General features: G+C 46.5%; 1 protein-coding gene across 2 annotated transcripts in view; it reads right to left on the bottom strand.

The window, feature by feature from the left end:
- SCARF1 (scavenger receptor class F member 1) overlaps positions 1-19,914 on the bottom strand; it is a 63,490-nt gene that overhangs the window by 14,417 nt on the left and 29,159 nt on the right. For both annotated transcript variants that reach the window (XM_029612433.1, XM_029612434.1), the window contains exons 5-8: positions 18,475-18,693; positions 5,414-5,542; positions 5,090-5,193; positions 4,463-4,577 (exon numbers count right to left, since the gene is read on the bottom strand). In XM_029612433.1, the coding sequence (XP_029468293.1) occupies positions 4,463-4,577; positions 5,090-5,193; positions 5,414-5,542; positions 18,475-18,693 (567 nt within the window). The remainder of the gene's footprint in view (positions 1-4,462; positions 4,578-5,089; positions 5,194-5,413; positions 5,543-18,474; positions 18,694-19,914) is intronic.

Here is a 19,914-nt window from a genome sequence, read left to right on the forward strand (position 1 = left end):
CTCCAGAGTTTATACTCTCCATAACAATCGCAACCAGGAAGCCATTGAGGGAGCTGTAAATGATCTTCATAGTATATAATTTCCATAACAAACGCAACTAGGGAGCCATTGAGGGAACTGTAAATGATATCTATAGTATATACTCCCCATAACAGACACAAACAGGAAACCAGTTAGGGAGCTGTGGATTATCTTCATAGTATATAGTCCTCATAACAAACACAACCAGGAAACCAGTGAGAGAGCTGTAGATGATCTCCATAGTATATACTCTCCATATCACACACAACCAGGGCGCCATTGAGGGAACTGTAGATGATCTCCATAGTATACACTTTCCATAACAAATGCAACCAGGGAGCCATTGAGGGAGCTGTAGATGATCTCTATAGTATATACTCTTCATAATAATCGTAATCAGAAAGCCATTGAGGGAGCTGTACATAATCACCATAGTACATACTCCCCATAGCAAATGCAACCAGGAAGCCATTGAGGGAGCTGTAGATCTCCATAGCAAATACTCTCCAGTGGCAGGCTGTGTTATTGCTGCAATCGTCGCTGCTCGATGTCCTCACTCCGCCCTCTTTACCTCTGTGGCGACTCCCTCTGGGTCTGATGGACGGCTGGCTCCTGTCGTGTCTCCATGCCTTATCTCTCCGGCGTCCCCGGACCGGCTCAACGTTGCAGATCCGCCATGTTGCCTGAAGACCTAGGGTGCACGCGCGCGTTCTGATTGAAGTACCAGCAAGAGCGCGAATCTCAGGGGCGTCCCCCTGAGATGACGTCATCCGCTTCCAATATTTAAAGGTCTCTATTTCGCTAACTAATTGAGTTAGCAAGGGAAAGGGTTTGCTTTGGCTACACCTCCCAAGCTACTCTGCCTCCTCAGACTTACCAGGGGTACCCACTCCTCGGGGGCCTCGCTCTTTTTCTTTACTTTCAGATTACAGATAGGAACCGGTACTTGCTCCTCGAGGGCCCATGTTCCTGGACACTGTAAAGATTCTCTACTGCTTGGAAGCTATCGCCGCTACAAACAATTGTGAGTTACCATCGCTCTCTCAGAGCTTTCCCTGGCACCAGGTACTCGCTCCTCGAGGTCTAAACCTTTCCAGCACCTGAGCTTCCTTGAGACCTTATGTGAGTTTTGTCATCTAGTTCTGTTCATGAACGCTGCCTACTTTGCCTACTCACTTACTACAGTTTCTCAACAGCTCAGCCTTCCTGGATCGCTGTTCCAGTACCTGAGGGGCTACAGCCCTGCCGGACATATCAGCTCACTACTGCCACCTCTGGTGGTTTCAAAACCCTGTTTAATAAAAGAACTAATGTGTGTCTGTCTCCATACTCAAGCCTAGCCGGTGGTCCCTCTCGGGATATCCTCCCGGGGGCGTGGTCATCTGCCACCGGCCCAGGGATCCACCCACAACTATATCAGATTACAACTCTTCATGGAGATTCATTAGAGATTGCTACTTCCAGCTCTTACTCAGAGCTTTCCTAACAGACTGCTAACTCCTATCTGATTGCTCCTCCCATCAGATAGCAGAATACATCAGATTCTAACTCCTCCCTCTTTCAGGAGCCCGCAACACAGATTCCTAACAGTTATGCCTTGCAACTACCAACATATGGATGACTATTTTAATCCCGCCTCTTGTTGTGGGTAATATTCCCTCAGATGGTAGACCAAGAAGGATAATAGTAGGATCTAAAGTTGGCTGGATTCCAGAAATATAGTAGATTCAAGAGATAATTTCAGACCAGTATATCTGGATAACCGGGCATGTCCACCAAATGTGAAAAAATGAATCTTTTTCTCCCCATTCTCACCAACGTCTATCATGAGGAAGGCAACCCATTTTGGATAATTTATCAGGTGTGTATTACCAGTGGTATAACAATGTGTAACCAGTTTCTTGGGTGATTACACATACGAAATTGTCCTTATTTATTCTCAGAGATATTTTAGACCAAATGTTAGGTACCTCATGGCCAATATCTTTTGCCCATAAGCGCTTAATTCTCTTCAGAGGGTCCCCTAATCCTTCTATTAGCAATCAGTATATTTTAGAAATTAGATCTTTGCCAGAAAAGGATTCTGCAGTCTGGCTTTTGTTACACGTGCCGTCCACAGCAAACCCGCGGCACGGCCCCCTCACCTTTCCACAGTGACTCCAGCTGCTGGTTCCTCCTCGCTGGCAACGGTGGGCCATCAGCTCCATCCTCCCCCAGTGTCTCCCCCAGTGCCTCTGGCCCAGCTGCAGTCCCCGGCGTTCCCGGTCCAGCCACCACGTCCATTGCTTCTCGTTGGGCCTCTCCGCGTGGCCCGCAGAGAGACGCTGCTACTTGGCACCACGCTCCTCCCTAGGTATGTGCATCACCGATGTTTAAGTAGGGACCGTGGCGGGAACCTAGCCGCGGCCCCGGATGATGATGTTGGCGGAACTTCAGGATTTAAGCACAGGCTCCGCTCCCTAGCTTTGCCTTTTCAACAGGTCTCCTCGCTGGTCGAGTACTCGTTGCCTCCTAGAGATTCGTCTCACTCCTACATTCTTGTTCCTCGTTTGTTCCTGGTTCCTGTCTTGCTCCATACCTTGGATTGCCTTTAAGGACTTTGACTCTGCTTCGCCTGACCACGTCTTTGACTCTCTCCAAGCCCGGACCTCTGCTTCGCCTGACTGCGCTTGACTGTCTCCGTGACCAGACCTCAGCCTTGCTTGCCACCGCTTCCAGATTCAAGCCTGTTCCTCGATGCCTCTTCAGCTTACTTCCTGGACTTGGTCTGTTCAGGCTTCGGCCTGTTCTTGCTCGGGCACCCCCTGTCTGCCTCCATTCCTTTGGTGCCCGAGTCTCCAGGACACTACCTTGTCCAGTGTAAGACTGTACCATCTCTCACCTGCTGTCTCTGGGCTGAATCCGATCTCTACATCGACTACATACAGAGGCCCACCTAAGTCCAGCTGGCCCCGGAACCCAAAGGTTCAACCCACGGGGAAGCTCCAGCTGGTCTCTGTCCATCAGCCCACTCTGCCTGCCGACGGTGGGGACCCATAGATCCCTACCTATGGATTATGTCAACCCTACCTTGGCCCAAGGGTCCACTTCCAGCGCAACAGCTTTCAAAGGCTGCTAAACTTCTACCCCCCCCAGATTCCTAAATGGGGCCTTCATAAAGAACACTTTCAGTTGCACATAGTGAAATATGAGAGCATTTGCTGTTTTACAAGTTATATTAAAATCTGTAAGAGACAAACTTGCCCTTCTCAAATAATTGCTCCATAGCTCGAATTCCACGATCATTTCAAAAGAGAAGTAAGGCCTTGTAAAGTGTGCCAGTAAGTCAGGGTTACCCCACAAGCAGGACAGTGGGGAATGAATAGAGGAGAGAGACTCGTAGGATTGAGCATATAAAGAGGTGTTCAGGGTTCTGGACAGGCTCTCTCAAGGAGATCCAGGGAGGTAACTGAAAACTATTGTTCTGTGCCCAGCTTTTCTCAGTGCTTATCCAATGCTTATCCCCTGGTTTTTAAACCATGTCATAATACTCTTCAGGTGTATTTGCTTTTGATACTGCTGAAAATTGGGGCATCCCAAGCCCCCCATCGCTGTAGGATTGGTTAGTATCTGTTGTGCTATTCTTGGCCTTTTCCCTAGCCATATACATTTACATAAAACTTAATTTAGCACTGTAAAAACTGAATCTGGGACCCTGATTGGTAGCATGTGTAACAGAAAAAATACTCTAGGCAGGACATTCATTTTTATAGCAGATATCCTACCAAGCCATGAAAGTGCATAGGGAGCTCAAACTGCTAGGCCCTGTTTTATAGCTTTCAAGAAGGGCTGGAAGTTAAGGGAGGAAAGCCTGTCTACTGTGCTAGGGATCTGTACACCGAGGTATCTAACAGGTGGGGGCCCATTTGACTGGGAATCCCTTCTTGAGTTCTTCTTTTGTTTGGGAGCCAAGTCTAATTTAAAATTTTGTTTTAGAAGTTTTAGAAGTATTCACCTTATACCCTGAGAATGCACTAAACTTTCTATTAACTTTACTATGGTCTGGAGAGAGATAAGTGGATCTCTCACAGACAGCAGAATGTCATCTGCAAAAAGAGTGAGTTTGTGTTCCAGTCCATCGCTGGTAGCAATCCCTTTAATATCCATTGACCCTCTAATCTTAGCTGCTAGTGGTTCTAAAGCTAGCGAGAAGAGCCCAGGAGACAAGGGACACCCCTGACTTGTACCCCTGCCTAGAAGAAAGTGCTCAGAGACCTCCACGTTCACTCTAACCTGAGCTCTGGGCTTACTATACAAAATTGGCACCAAAACCTAACCTCTCTTGCGCATGGAATAAATAGCCCCACTCCATTTGGGAATTTTATCAAAACTTGCTCCAATTCTGCACAGGCATTTTTCCTGGGGCACTTTCATTTCTAAACCTTGATAAGCACATGCTTACCTGTCCTTTCCGTCTGCTTGACGGGTTTTGCAACAGTAGCAGCACATGATACAAAGCAGCAGTGCAAGGAGCGGGATGACGGTACCAGCGATGAGAGCTTCCTGTTGTTTCCATCCTATGAAGAAACATCGAAAAGATGCAAGAGCAGTTAGGGATAATGAGTCCTAGCTGGAACTTAGGTGCACAATGTTTTAGGACTTTTTACGAAATAAACGCTGATTCCCTGGTGAACTGTTGCTAGCGCAATAGCATTAATGCATCACAAAGTTAGACATTTCGCAGGTGATAATCAAACTGTTCGCATCTCTACAAACCCCAAGAATAGATTTATCCATGGGGGTTTGCTGGAACAATCAAAGGAAAAATGCGCAAATGGTTTTGACTCCAGAATTCAATTACAGAAAAACTTGCAAAGGCTTAGAAATGTATAAAAAGGACTTAAGCTATACACTGCACCTTACAAACCTGATAAAGACTTAAAGGTTCAAACATGTAGGATTTGGGGTTTTCCACCTAGCCAGGCGCAGTGAGATTCTCTGCCCTCCACAAGCTGCCAAGGACACCAGAAACCTGACTGTGCTTCCCAGAGAGCTGTGTGTGACAGACACGTCCTCTGATCTTCCTTACCCCACTTACAGGCACCAGAGACTGGGTGGCATGAACCATGTGGACAGGCACAGGGAGAAGTGCAGTTCAGTCCAAAGGCTCCCTCCGGACAGGTGTCATTGCAGCTGAGGGGGCAATGAAAGGGTACACGGTATTTAAATCCAGCAAAGCTCAGTAACTATCTCCATAGCAGGTTCTCCTCGGTTACAGACTTATTTTTAAGTATTTATATAAACAATGGATATACATTACAAATGTTCAAGGAGGTCATACAACCAATAGACGTTTTTCCGACCTAGGAAATATAACAGTGTTAACAGAAGAGAACTTTCCTTAAGGTCTTACTTGCTTCTCCAGTAGCCCGGCTCGCACAGACATGCTCCTGTCACTGGATTGCAGCTTCCATGGAGACAGTCTGGGCAGCTGGCCAGGCAGCGATCTCCAAATTTTCCAGGGGGACAGGAAGAATCACATCTGCAGAGGATGAAAAGGGATGGGACACTCATTACTCTCACCAGTGGGTTTCTGGGATTTGTCCAGCAGGTTCTTCCTGCTCTTTTGGGCTTCTAATTCAAATCAAAACAAGCCTCTGTTGGGCTATAGTGCCATGAACCTTCATTTAGTACAACCTGGGCTTTTTCCTCTCCTTTATTTATTCAGCCAGCAGTTTCCACTTCCAGCTCGGTGTCCTGATGCCAGCTATCTGGAGATTTCCCCCTCTTTTATACCCCCATGCAGCCTTGTCCTGGGATGCATTCATGCACCAAGGGATCACTCAGGAACCCCTGTAATCCTGAGCCCTAAATCCGGCCACTAGATGCACTCTTGAGAAAAGACTATAACTCCCTTCCCTTGGGGACCATGAATGCTGCCTCTGCAGTATCCCCAGTCAAACCAGGAAGCAGGAGACCCGACTGTGGGATCAAACTGGGGACCTTCCACATGGCAGTGCACAAAAATACACTGAGCCTTTCCTCCTCTATTTTATATTCCATCATCTCATCCTAACAATTGTAGCGACAGCCTTCAGTCATTGGCCACCAAATGTGTATTCCTCCACCACTCAGCCCCAAATCTGACCATTAGGTGTCAACATTGAGCAACGGCAGAGTTTTTTCCTCCAGGGACTGTGAACGAGTCCTTCAAAAGCCAACCCAGAGGGGAAGAGCTGAACTGGGAATCAAAGCCATGTTCCTTTGTATGGCAGCACACAGCACTGGGCCACCCCACTATTACCAGCCCTAAAGGTAATAAACATTCAAAGCTTGTCAGAAAAGGGAAAAAAAAGCAATATTTGGAAAACTCTGTACACCAGTGCTCATAGTATGAGGAATAAATTCCCAGATCTAGAGGCAGTCATGGAAGAAGCTAATTTAGATATAGTAATTGTCATGGAGACCTGGTACATGGAAAACCATGACTGGCTACAATTTATTTAGGAAGGAAAGGAGGAGGCGAGGCATTATATATAGAGAATAACATGAATGCAACAGCACTGCTGGGTTTATGAGGTAAAGAGAAGGCACCATGGCTTAATCTGGAAAGAGGGAATGGAACATCTATGTATATTGATGTAGTCAGGGCTTAATTTGTGGGGGAAGGGCCTGGAACGCAGTTCTGGCGCTTCTTTTCAGACTTAAAAGGCAGAGTAGCAGGGGTGCTGTGCTCCAGCCCCTCCCCTTCAGGCAGCGCAGGGAAAAGTAGGGGATGGGGGTGAGCTTGAGTGGACAAAGCAGAAAAGGACCACTCTTCTCCCTAGTTCAGCCCATCTCCTCCTATTCTACAGGGAACTGGAGGGGCCAGGGGTGTAACTGTAGCAGAAACTGCAGAGCAAAGACGACAAAAAAGGGTTTGAATTAGCAGACATGGGAAACTTAAGAGCAAAGGCACCAGTTGTCAAAGCTTCAATGCTAGCCTTGATGACTGGCACTACAGCTCACAAGTTTCAAACTTGTGCTAATCCCACTTTTTTTAGAGTCTGTCATTCAGGGCTTAATTTCGGTGGAACAACCCAGCATGGCATTCTTGCACCTTTTATTCTGGGACCCATAGAAGTGGAGCAGAGCTGGTAGTGTAAATCAGTTCTGGTTTCCCTGCAGAGACGAAGCCGAGCCGATGGTAGAACGTATCATTTCTGGCCACTCAGTCCCTCAGAGGAAGCCACGCAGAGTACGTTGGAGCTGCTTACCCTGAGTTGGGGGCAACCACATGGCCTTGATTTTTGTGCAATTTCCTGGCACAGTTGAAGAGGCCTTGAAGGATAATGGCCAAGGTCATAGAGACACGAGGTGAATGCCTGTCAGCCTTATTGCTTCTGCCTCTACTGGGTGTGTTGTCTCCCAGGTTGCTGCTTACTGTGCTGGCTTTCCAAGCCTCTCCACCTTTGCTGCTGGTGACCACACTAGGGGAGAGGGAAGGGGCAAGAGAGTAGTGAGATGATGGTGGTGGGGAGGGGGTAGTGAAGGGATCAGAGGAAAGCAGAGTGAGGGTGAGGGAAGGGCAAGAGGAATGAAAAGATGGAGAAGCAAGAATGAGTGAAGAGATTGGAGGGAGGGGAGAGCAAGCGAGTGAAGGGATGTGTATAGGCTGAAAAAAGTGAGTGAGGGATTTGGTAGGGATGTGGGTTGTGTGGTGGTGGGAGTGAGTGAGGGGATCAAAGTTGTGGGGTGTGAGTGAGGGGCAGTGATGAATGTTTGGTGCCCCAAAGCACTATTGGTGCTATCGCCTCCTATCATCCCTCCCCCCCAAGGATGGACCAGGGAGCAGAAGGTCTAAGGCACAGTCCCCTAGTTTCCTGTGGCAGCTCAGGAGTAGATTCTGTTGTGGCAAAAATTTAAAAATTCAGAGGCAAATTGGCAAACATTTCTACCTTTTATATTACATTATACAAATAAAATAGTTTTACACTATGGTTAGTATAATTTTATATAATTTTTATTGGGTGAAGAAAAGTGATCTGAAGTATTAGTACAGGGAGGAGACAGGGATGGGGAAGGGAAAGGGATCAGGAATGGGGTGAGGAGAAAGGGGGAGGAGTGTGAAAAGGAAAGAGGACTAGGGATGGGGAAGATGGGAGATGGAGAAGATTAGGAATCTGTGATGGGTAAGAGGAGAGAGAGATAGGAAGGATCTTGGACTGAAGAAGGGGAAGAGGAAGTAGGAAGGGTTGGGGAGTGGGTTTCAGGATCTGGAGAGAAGGGAGCGGTAGGAAGGAAAGGAAAGGAAGCTCCAGGATCTGGGGAATAGAATCCAAGATCAAAGGAGGGAAGATTTGAATTGCAATGGGTGGGGAGGAGAGGAGGGAGGTGTCCCTATCCTGCTCCAGTCCTGTTCTTCCTTGCAGCCCCCTCTCTAACATCCCACCCAATATGATTTCCACACACATAGAATCCCTTCCCCCTCATACACAGACCAATGCCTCCTAACCATTCCCCTTTGAATCCCCCCAACCATTTTTCCCACCCTCCAATGATTTGTATTCAGCCAATCCTACTCTTCCCAAAATGATCCCCCTTTGATCTGTCGGCTGCAGGCTCTCCTGTTCCTTGTATGCTGCCTGAAAGGAAGGCACTGGAAGGAGAGGGCTATTCTCTGCTGAGTGATATTCAGCACAACTGAAAAGCAGCAAATCTTCAGCCGGCCTGCTCTCCCCCAGGTTTCTGCTGCCCTAAGCACAGGCCTAGTGTGCCTGTTGACAAATCCAGGCCTAGCAAGGAGGCCATAGGGACTGTGAGGAATGAAAGAGATAAGAGTAGAGGGCAGTCCCTGACTGAGGTGATTGGAGGGAGCAGGAAAAGAGTGAATGAGGGGAGGGAAAGAGATAGGAGGATGTGTGGTGGGGCAGGCAGAGAGTGAGCGAGAAGAGTGCATGGTAAAGAATGTACTGTTGTATTCCAGACCTTCCCTCATCTTGTCCGAGGAGAGTGGGTGGTGCATGCCAGCCTGCCTCCACTTCCAAGGCAGAGGATGGCCAACTGATTCTGGCACAAGAGAAGGAGAGAGAGAAGAATTGCTGGAGGGATAATTTTCCAGGAAGGGGTGTATTAGTGTGAGGCGATAGCGGATGTGAGGAATCAGATAAGCCCCATGTATGTGTGAAAGTATGATCAGAGGTTAGTACAAGAAGTAATGATAAAAGGATGTTCTTAAAATGGTGAATAAGGCAGTATGTAGCTTGTTGGAAAAGATAACAGACACAGATGCAGAGCACTGCTTAAAGAAATTACAGGCTTTGTGGGCTGTAGGTAGCCCCCCTGCTCTTCCCCCACTCCCCCTTTGCTAGAAGCAGCCTGGAACACCTTATGGCCTACACAGCCCTCCTTTTTTCTCTAACTTGAAGTCTGTAAGCTTCAAGGTCAGGAGCAGATAGATACCGAGCACAAAATGGAGATATAACTTAATTAAAAGTATAAGACCATAATTTACTGTAAGCCAGCTAGCAGATTAAGAGTTAAGCACAGCAAAAGAGGTTGAAGCTGAAACACTTGGCGACTGCCCAGAAGTAGTATAAAATGAACATATGTTTTATAGACTTTATGGATACACCTTTAGCTTTTGGGGTACACACATTCTCTTGAAAGTAGTGATTACCTGACACATGACTATAGTGATACATATGCTGATTTTGGGTTATTATTTTGGGGTGTTTATATATGAATGTGTTAAGTTTAGAGAAAATGCAAGAACTAGTGGTCATATGCATGTGACAGAGAATGTCTATACAAGAAAGCGATTCAGAATGGTCCAGAGAACATACGCAGTAAGTTTTCCTTATCAGTAGCTTAGCAATATTTCAGAAAAGTTAGACAAAGAGATCCCTTCTGAGCAAAACGTATATAACCCCAGTATACAGTAGAACCTACAAATTCCTGCTAAGAGCTACAGACTAGCACGACAAGCTTGGCAGAGACCCAGAATTATCTGTGCAGTCCAGCCTTCCCAAAGAGATCTGCTTGGTTATCAATGACTGATAAGTTTTGGAGGGTGCTTTTTCAGGAAAATGGTAAATTTTGCTAGGCCTTTATACATAATTATTCCCTATTAGTTGAAGAATTAAGATATTTACTTTCTTGTTGTGCTGATATACTGTATATATTCTGTTTTTGTTTATTTGTTCCCAACCTTTCTCATAAGCACCTGTTTTGTATATATAGTATACAGAAAATATAGCTTTTCATTGTTTCACATAAGATATAATCAGTGTTGTTATTTTCTTAGTTTGCTTGTGTGATCCAGGCTACAAGACAAATACCTCATTCCAGAACCCACTACAAGGGGGAATTAGTGACTAGTGGGGATAATCAGCTTGAGAACCACTGTGGATTGGGGATGAGACTTGGAGGATCTACAACCACTGAGGGGAGATGAGGATCACCAGAGGAATCATGAGGGGGGGTTTTTGGGAGCAGAGTGCATGGGATAGAGAACCAGGATCACCAGGACAGAGAGGAGAAGGAAGAAAGAGAATGTCCCATTCTCTCTACTCTCCTCCTCCTTGTCTTAGTGACCTTCCATCTGCAGTCCCCAACATTGTTCAATCTCTAATTGCACTTCATCTACTAGTGCTTACTGAACACTGGAGGACAAGACTTGGGGTTGGAATTGAGCACTGTTAGAGCCTGGGGATGAAGGATCACTGGGATAAGGAGAAAGAGTGCGAAGAGCATGTTTGTATACATGTGACTGGGATATAGTTATATCTGATTACAATCTATTCAGGAAGGACCAAGTATGAAGGAAAGGAGGAGGCGAGACATCTATTAGATAAATGAGGCTTGACCGACGTGCCGCAAATGCGCATTAGAGAGCAGCTCTACTGCGCATGTGTGGGTGAACACGTTGGTCAGAGCAGAGCGTCAGCTCTTTGAAAACATGGTGGTGGCGGCGGCGAGGGGCGGCGGTGAGGGGCAGTGGTGAGGAGCGGTAGTGGCGGCGAGCGCGAGGGAGGGAGGGAGGGACCTCCCCCGGAGATCTTCCGGTTGTGCCATCCGAAGGGGTTGTGAATGAGCTGAGAGAGGGGGAGTGACTGAGGGGAGGGGGAGGGGGGAGTGACGGAGGGGGGGAGTGACTGAGGTGGGAGAGGGGAGGGAGTGACTGAGGGGAGGAGGGGGTGACTGAGGGGAGGGGGAGAGGGGAGGGAGTGACTGAGGGGAGGGGGGAGGGAGGAGGGAGTGACTGAGGGGAGGGGGGAGGAGAGAGGGAGGGGAGGGGGGGAGGAGAGAGGGAGGGAGACTAGAAGGGGGAAGTGGGAGGGAGAATAGAGGGGGAGGGGGGAGGAGGAAGGAATGGACCGAAATTTTTTTTTTTAATGTAGCCCGTTGTTACGGGCTTAACAGCTAGTTATATATAAAGAACAGTATTAAAGCAACAACATTGCTGGACTTATGTGGTAAGGAGAAGGCACTGGAAAGAGGGAATGGAACATCTATGTATATTGGTGTAATATACTGACCTCCATCACACAGAGGAGATGGACAGAGATTTAATAAAGAATGTTTACAGGATTGCTGTGAAAGGGAAGATGCTGCTGCTAAGAGATTATAATCTTCCAGATGTTAATAGGGACTCCCAGCTGCAGTATCTTCTAGAAGCAGGGAGATCCTGGATTCTGTGCAAGGAGAACTGTTCTGTGAATCGATTATTTACTCTTTCGGATAATAAAAGGACTAGGGGGCACTCCATGAAGTTAGCAAGTAGCACATTTAAAACTAATCAGAGACAATTATTTTTCACTCAATGCACAATTCAGCTCTGGAATTTGTTGCCAGAGGATATGGTTAGTGCAGTTAGTGTAGCTGGGTTTAAAAAAGGTTTGGATAAGTTCATTGAGGAGAAGTCCATTAACTGCTATTAATCAAGTTGTCTTAGAGAATAACCACTGCTATTACTGGCATCAGTAGCATGGGATCTACTTAGTTTTTGGGTACTTGCCAGGTACTTCTAGCCTGGATTGGCCACTGTTGGAAACAGGATGCTGGGTTGATGGACACTTGGTCTGACCCAGTATGGCAATTTCTTATGTTCTTATGTTCTTAACTGCTAACAGAAACCACAGGGGAGGGGGCGATACTGGACTTAATGCTTACCAATGGGGACAGTATTTCTGATGTTGTAGTAGATGATCATCTGGGATCCACTAGGAGTCATTAGCTGGTTGGGAAAATTTAGAGGAAGGAGAAGGGCAGGGGCGAAACTAAAAGGAGATATCATAAGGGTAATTAATCATTTTGTTAGGAATGTAAATAAAGAGAAGAGGAAAAAGAGATTGTTATAGTTTTCTAAAGAAGTAGCTGAAAAAAGAGCCAACTATGGTTTTCTATAGTTGAAAAGGTAAGGGAGAAAAAAAGGTCAGCATTCATAAACTACAAGAGATTACAGAAAGAGGCAACAATATTCGGAAAAGCTAAGAGAAGATGGGAAAATAGTCAGGAATGCAAAGATACAAATGGAAGAAAAAATAACAAACACAGTAAAACAGGGGGACAAGATTTTTTTTTTAGATATGTTAGTGATAGAAGGAAGTACAAAAGTGGCAGTGTGAGACTTGGGGGTGAAAGAAAGGAATATGTAGAGGCTGATGAGGAAAAAGCAAAATTGCTTCATAAATATTTCTGTTCAGTGTTCACTGTGGAATGGCCTAAGCAGGACCATATAAAACAAATCCAAATAAGACTGGAAGTGAGGTAAACCTCAATCAATTTTCAGAAAAGTGTTTTCATGAGGAGCTAACTACAGAGCCAGTGTTTCCATACGCAAATTAGGAGGTAGCCTGGAGTATCAACATTTTTGGTGTTGACAAAATCCCACCAGGAAAAGGTCCAAATGGGGAAGGCCAGTACTGCCACAGAAGGGAGCACTGTGCTGGAGCTGCCAGTAGGTAAATTTGGGGGTGGGGAGTGCATGACCCAAGGCTTGCCTAGGCTGCCAAATACTCTTGCACCAGTCTTGGCTAACTAAACTTACAGAAGTGCATTTTCAAAAGCCATCTAGACAGATAACTTTAAAGTTATGCATTTAAATGGCAAACCATCATATTCAGTGACTTATCCAGCTAAATTCTAGATACGTTGGGAGCATTCTGGGTGTGGCAGGAGGCATTTTGGGGAGGAACCAAGTTACCCAGATATATTATCTGGCTAATTCCAATATTCAGAGTTAGCTGGATAATTTCTCCGGCTAACTCTGGTTGTACCTTTGACCTATCCTAAAGTTAGTCGGATAATTTATCCGGCTAATTTAACATACCCTGCTTAAATATACCCAAGCCACACAGTAGCTGAAAATGGTCCTCAAAGTGAATAAAATGATGGGGGCCAGATGGGATACATCTGAGGGTACTAAGGAAACTTAGAGATGTCCGGCAGCTCCACTAGTGACCTTTTCAATGCTTCTTTAGAGTCTGGAGTAGTTCTGGAGGACTGGAAAAGAGTAGAAGTGGTTCAAATGTATAAAAGTGGAAGAAAGAGGAGGCTGGAAACTACAGGTCAGTTAGTCTGACCTCTGTGGTGAGCAAATTAATGGAATCGCTGCTAAAACAGAGGATAGTGAATTTAATGAAATTCAAAAGGATCCGCTCTTGCCGGAATCTTACCGCCCAATTTCTCTCTTAAACCTGGATCACAAACTCCTAGCGAAAATACTTGCTGATCGTTTAGCTGCCGTATTACCTGCGCTCATTGGAGATCACCAGGTGGGCTTTGTCCGCCAGCGGTACGCCCTCGCGAATATTCGTCGGGTTTTGACGGCGATGACCATCTGCCGCCAGCTGGGAGAGCCACATTTGCTCATTAGTTTTGACGCGGAAAAAGCGTTCGATCGGGTGGAGTGGCGCTATCTTTTTCTTGTACTGGACCGGATGGGGTTCGGAGGTTTTTTCATTCAGGCCCTACGCTTATTGTACAGTGATCCACGAGCCGTGATATTGCTGAATGGCACTCGCTCGGAGGAGTTCCAGGTGACGAGGGGAACGCGACAGGGGTGCCCACTGTCCCCATTGCTTTTCATACTACAATTGGAGCCCCTTTTGGTGGCGTTGCATCAGGACAGGGGGATCCGCAGTGTCCGCTTTGGCTCTCGGATATTTAAGGGGGTGGCCTTTGCAGACGATCTGCTTGTCCTCGTCACAAAGCCTTGCGATTCTCTTCCCCCTTTACTATCTCTGATCGGATTGTTTGGGGTTTTCTCAGGGTTGAAGATGAATGCCCATAAATCATCAGTAATGGCTTACCCCGAATCCCTCTCGGAGACCTGGCAGGGAGACTTCCCACTGCAATGGACGCAGGGGCCCATACGGTATTTGGGGGTACTAATTCCCGCCGACCCGGATAAGATTTACCAGGTGAATGTCCCGGGCTACTGCGAAGCATGTCCGACAGTCTGGTCAGATGGAAACACCTTCCGCTCTCATTGAGTGGACGTATAAACCTTTTTAAAATGTGCATACTGCCTAAGTGGCTTTATTTTCTCCAAAACGTCCCCGTCCTTTTAAAACGTGTAGGTTTATGCCACTTGGATCGTTTATTGCGGAAGTTTTTTTGGCGGGGGGGGGGGGGGGGGGGGGGGGGAAGTCCCGTGTCCCACTGACCTGGCTGAAAGCGAAATGGGGGCGCGGAGGGATGGGGGTGCTGGACATGGGTACTTACAACTTAGCGTGTAATTTGCGGGTTATCCGGGACTGGATATTGGATAGGGGAACCTTTACTTCCCTGGACTCTGAACGGGCTATTCAGTTTCCCTTTGCCCCAGCCTATACGTTGCAAGCACCTTCGGCCAAACTTCCCTCGTTTTTGGTGGGCAATCCTTTGGTCCGCCCCCTACGCTTATCCTGGCGACGGCTGGCGCGGAGGTTGAACGTGCCCCCTCACTGTGCCTATTTCCTTCCAGTTAGGGGAAATGGGGACTTCACCCCGGGCATGCAATCCGCGGCTTTTCGGACCTGGGAGGAGCGGGGTGTCACTCACTTGGGACATTTGTTCACCACGGAGGGGCGTATCTTCACCTTCCCGGAGGTTAGGGAGATGTACGGGATGGGTTGCGGGCACACGTTTCCCTATCTACAATTGTCGCACTACCTACGGTCCCTTCCGGAGACCTTGGTGAACCCAACCACCTTTCATTCCCTGACACACCTATTTCGAATGGAGGGCCGTGTGATCCCCTCATTGTCTAATTATTACCACCGGTTGCGGCCAGATGGGGGGGGGGGAGATGTGTTTACCCTTTTGGCATCCCGTTGGTCTGGGGATGGGGATTTTGTACTTACCCCGGCCATTCTAAAGATTTGCTTTCGGCGTGTAGCCAGGATCTCGGGGAACCAATATTATAGAGAACTGCAATATAAATTCTTAAGCAGGGCCTATGTCACCCCTCAGAGAGCATATCATTTTAAACTGGTATCTGCGGCGGGCTGCCCTCGGTGTGGTCATGTCTTCTGATCCTGCCCCCCGATTAAACGTTTCTGGAGTCATCTTGCTGACTATATGGCAGATCTATTGAATGTGGTCATTCCCATCACGCCGCTGTGGCTACTGTTTGGCTGTATATCGCCAATTTGTATCAGAGATCTTGGCTCACGTTTGCTTTTGGCTAAGGCTTGTGTTGTAGGCAAAAAGATTATTCTCTCCCAATGGCGGACGACGGAGAACCCATCGTACTGGGCCTGGCGGAACAGCTTCCATTCGATGATGACTATGGAGAATATGATGGCTCGACATTCCCCTACCGCCCGGCGGCGATTCCTTTCGGTGTGGCAGCTGTACATCCAATCACTTCCTCATCGAACTCGGAGTCTGCTTCTAAATGCCTGAGCGAACGGCCCTCGGACTTCTTTAGTGCGTTGTGCGCTGTGAGGACCAAATGGACTACCTGTTGATTTCCATTTCACTGATGCTGTATCTGTACATCTTGGGGGGTGGGGTTTTGTTAGTTGCCATGATTGTATTTGTATACCGGGGGTGGGCTCAGAAACACACCCACCTTTGGCTTATTCGCTGTTTGTTCTATGTTAAAAAATAAAAACCGTTTAAACCTAATGAAATTCAAGATCCGAGGCAGCATGGTTTTACCAGAAGTAGGTCTTGGGAGACGAATCTGATCAATTTCTTTGATTGGGTGACCAGAACATTGGATCAGGGGAAAGCACTAGACATAGTGTTCTTGGATTTTATTATCTTTGGAAGGGGAGTAGGTTGGGCCGGGGGCGGGGGCCATCCTGTGTCAATGCGGCTTTTTGGTCTTGAGGAGGATGAGGGGAAGGGAAAAGGCCATCGCTGCGCTTGTGGCATTTCTTTATTTTTTTATTTGGGAGGGCCAATGCCGGCTCAGATGGTGGCAGGGGGGCTGGGTCAGGGGTTGACATTGATCCCTGAGGTGACTTTCTTTGCCTTTAGGGGGGGTGTATCAGGCACCTTGTCCCTTTAAATTTCCCATGGCAGCAGTGGGGACCTGCATTAGCAGCCTGATGCTCCTCTGGAAAATAACTACTCTTCCCTCAAATGAGATAAAATAATGGGGCTGACTTTTTTCAAATTCAGTCGCATTATTAGTATTGGATTGTCTCTGCATAAGCTGTTTTGCATGCATTAGGCAATTGTATGCATAGGAACACATGCAAAGCAGCTTATTTCCATAGTGGGAGGACATCTTTTGTTACATTGCACGATAGTGCCACAATATTACACAATAAACAGCATTTAATGTATGTTTTTGAAGGGATTAATAAACATGTGGATAAAGGTGAACTGGTAGATGTGGTGTATTTGGATTTTCAGAAGGCGTTTGACAACATCCCTCATGAGAGGCTTCTAAAAAATCTAAAAAGTCATGGGATAGGAGGCGATGTCCTTTCATGGATTACAAACTGGTTAAAAGACAGGAAACAGAGAGTAGGATTAAATGGTTAGTTTTCTCAGTGGAAAAGGATAAACAGTGGAGTGCCTCAGGGATCTGTACTTGGACTGGTGCTTTTTAATATATTTATAAATGATCTGGAAAGGGGCATGATGAGTGAGGTGATCAAATTTGCAGATGACACAAAATTATGCAGAGTAGTTAAATCTCAAGTGGATTGTGATAAATTGCAGGAAGACCTTGTGAGACTGGAAGATTGAGCTTCCAAATGGCAGATGAAATTTAACGTGGACAAGTGCAAAGTGATGCGTATAGGGAAAAATAACCCTTGCTGTAGTTACACAATGTTAGAAGCCATCTTAGGAGTTACCACCCAGGAAAGAGACCTAAGCGTCATAATGGATAATACAATTAAATCGTCGGCCCAGTGTACTGTGGCAATCAAAAAAGCAAACAGAATGTTAGGAATTATTAGGAAAGGAATGACAAATAAACGGTGGATGTCATAATGCCTCTGTATCGCTCCATGGTGAGACCGCACCTTGAATACTGTGTGCAATTCTGGTCACCGCATCTCAAAAAGGATATAGCTGCAGTAGAGAATGTGCAAAGAAGGGCAACCAAAATGATAAGTAGCATGGAACGGCTGCCCTATGAAGAAAGGCTAAATAAGTTAGGGCTGTTCAGTTTGGAGATGAGACAACTGAGGGGGGATATGATAGAAGTCTACAAAATCATGAATGGATTTGAACAAGTTAATGTAAATCAGTTATTTACTCTCTCGGATAATAGAAGGACCAGGAAGTTAGCAAGTAGCTCATTTAAAACAAATCAAAGAAAATTCTTTTTCACTCAGTGCATAGTTAAGCTCTGGAATTCATTGCCAAAGGATGTGGTTACAGCAGTTAGTGTAACTGGGTTTAAAAAAGGTATGGATAAGTTCCTAGAGGAAAAATCCATAAACTGTATTAAGGTAATTAATAAGCAAAAGTTGCTTGTGATTTATCTAATGTTTGCGAACTTGCCAGGTACTTGTGACTTGGATTGGACACTGTTGAACACAGGATGCTGGGCTTGATGGACCGTTGGTCTGACCCAGTATGGCATATCTTATGTTCTTATGTTTCATGCTGTTTAACTTGCGGTTTAGTAAATCTAGGCTATATCGGGAGTTAACACAATTTTTATCATGTGAGTAAAGAAAATGTGAGCTAAGATTTTCTCACATTTTTTATTCAGGTTTTATCATATTGGGCCCTCAGATTTTAATGTCATGAGTGCTGAAGATGGAGTTTGGGATCTAAGGGTACAATAAAATGGAAGGGAGACAATGAAAGGGTAAAGAGATTGCAGCTTATTACTGGGGCAATTTATCTATAGGTTGGATTTTGACATCAGATATTTGCAGCTAATAGATGGCAGTAACTTATACATGTGGGGGCCTATGGTCAGGGGTTTAGGGAAGAAATAATAATTTAACTCTTTTTATGTGCATTGATAAATCTTTGATGAGAATCAAGGTCACATAAAATAAACTCCTCCCTAGCAAAGAATCAAACCTGGGTCCCAGCCATCCCGGCTCACAGGATAAACAGTGCCCGCTGTCTGGAAGGCACGACTCCCCCTGGCGGCAGCGTGGGCATGGCTCTTGACAGTCTTTCCCATGGTAGCCAGGGGGGCATTGCTGATCACAGCGTGTGCCATTCCAGCCTGGGGCGCATCCCACACAGGAACCATCCACTGGAGAGCAGGGCTGTCCTTCCAGGCAGTGTCCGCAGCTGCACAATCAGAAGCAAAGGAAAGAATAAAAACTGTTCAGAAGATCATTGTCCCTCCAATCGGCACTGGCATTCTCACTTCACCCTTCTCAGCCCACCCACCAGCAGTCCTGCCTTGTGTCGGAACAGCAGCAGCTTTCTCTGCCTACCTGTCAGTTATAATAATCTATACATACCTACGTATATAAAATACCCCGAGCGAGAGCTGTGCTATCCCTTCTGTCTATTGGTGCTTTGCTGGCTCTGACGCATACGGCGCCAAACAAAGCAACGCAGGGCTCCGATCGAGCTGCCAGGGCCGGAGGGTGGCAGTGCCGCAGACAGCGGCATGGGGCGGCTCCAGAGGAGGTGCAGGGGGCACCAATGGCCCATAAGCGAAGGGGCTTGCCCTCCTCACTGTGCCCCCTCTATGCTCCCCCCCCCCCCCCCACACATGCAGAACTTTCTGGAGCTGCCACTGCCCTGGCATTAAGCGAAGCAGAGCCGGAAAGGAAGGCGCACTCAGGCCCAGGGTTGGAGGACAAGGGAAAGGTGGGAGACCTAATTTGCTGTTGAATTGTCAGTGGGTTTATTTGTTTTCCCATTTTTTTCAGGGAAAACAGCTTTATGTAACCATAAAATTGAACAAACCAGACTGCAAGCGGTTATAAGCTACAATAAAAAAGAAAGCAAATCCTTCCCCTACTCTTAATGCATATTATTGCTTGAAATGTCAAGATTTCTAGCATCCGGCACATTAATGATTACAAGAGCAATGTCCAGATCACTCTCAATTTATCTGCATGAAATGAATATAACCGGACTGCATATTTATAACATTCTCCCAAGAGACGGGTTCGGTCAACATTTCCCCCTCCTGTTCCGGTTTGTGTGAATTTCTGAGGAGATATTACTGTTTCATTAATAAAGGCTCCGCCCCCTCCATTCTGAATCTCAGTAAATCAGACGCTGCTGTGCTGATCAGGGCTGGATTTAGGATTCTAGGAGTTTTCTGCTGCTCTCCGATTTTCAGGGGGTGGAAAAACCCCTCCCTCTGTCCTCTGTCTATGGGCGCCTACAATCTCAATCCACCCCTGGTGCTGATTGTCATCAGAGACCCCTCTCCGATAGACTTAGGGAAGGAGACTTAAAGAGTGAGCCTTGGTTATGACCAAGGGCACACGTTTTACTTAAAAAAAAACAAAAAAAACCCCACATTTTAAATATCAAAAACAAAATACA

This window comes from Rhinatrema bivittatum, chromosome 8 (genome assembly GCF_901001135.1).
Source record: "Rhinatrema bivittatum chromosome 8, aRhiBiv1.1, whole genome shotgun sequence".
Classification (NCBI taxonomy): domain Eukaryota; kingdom Metazoa; phylum Chordata; class Amphibia; order Gymnophiona; family Rhinatrematidae; genus Rhinatrema; species Rhinatrema bivittatum.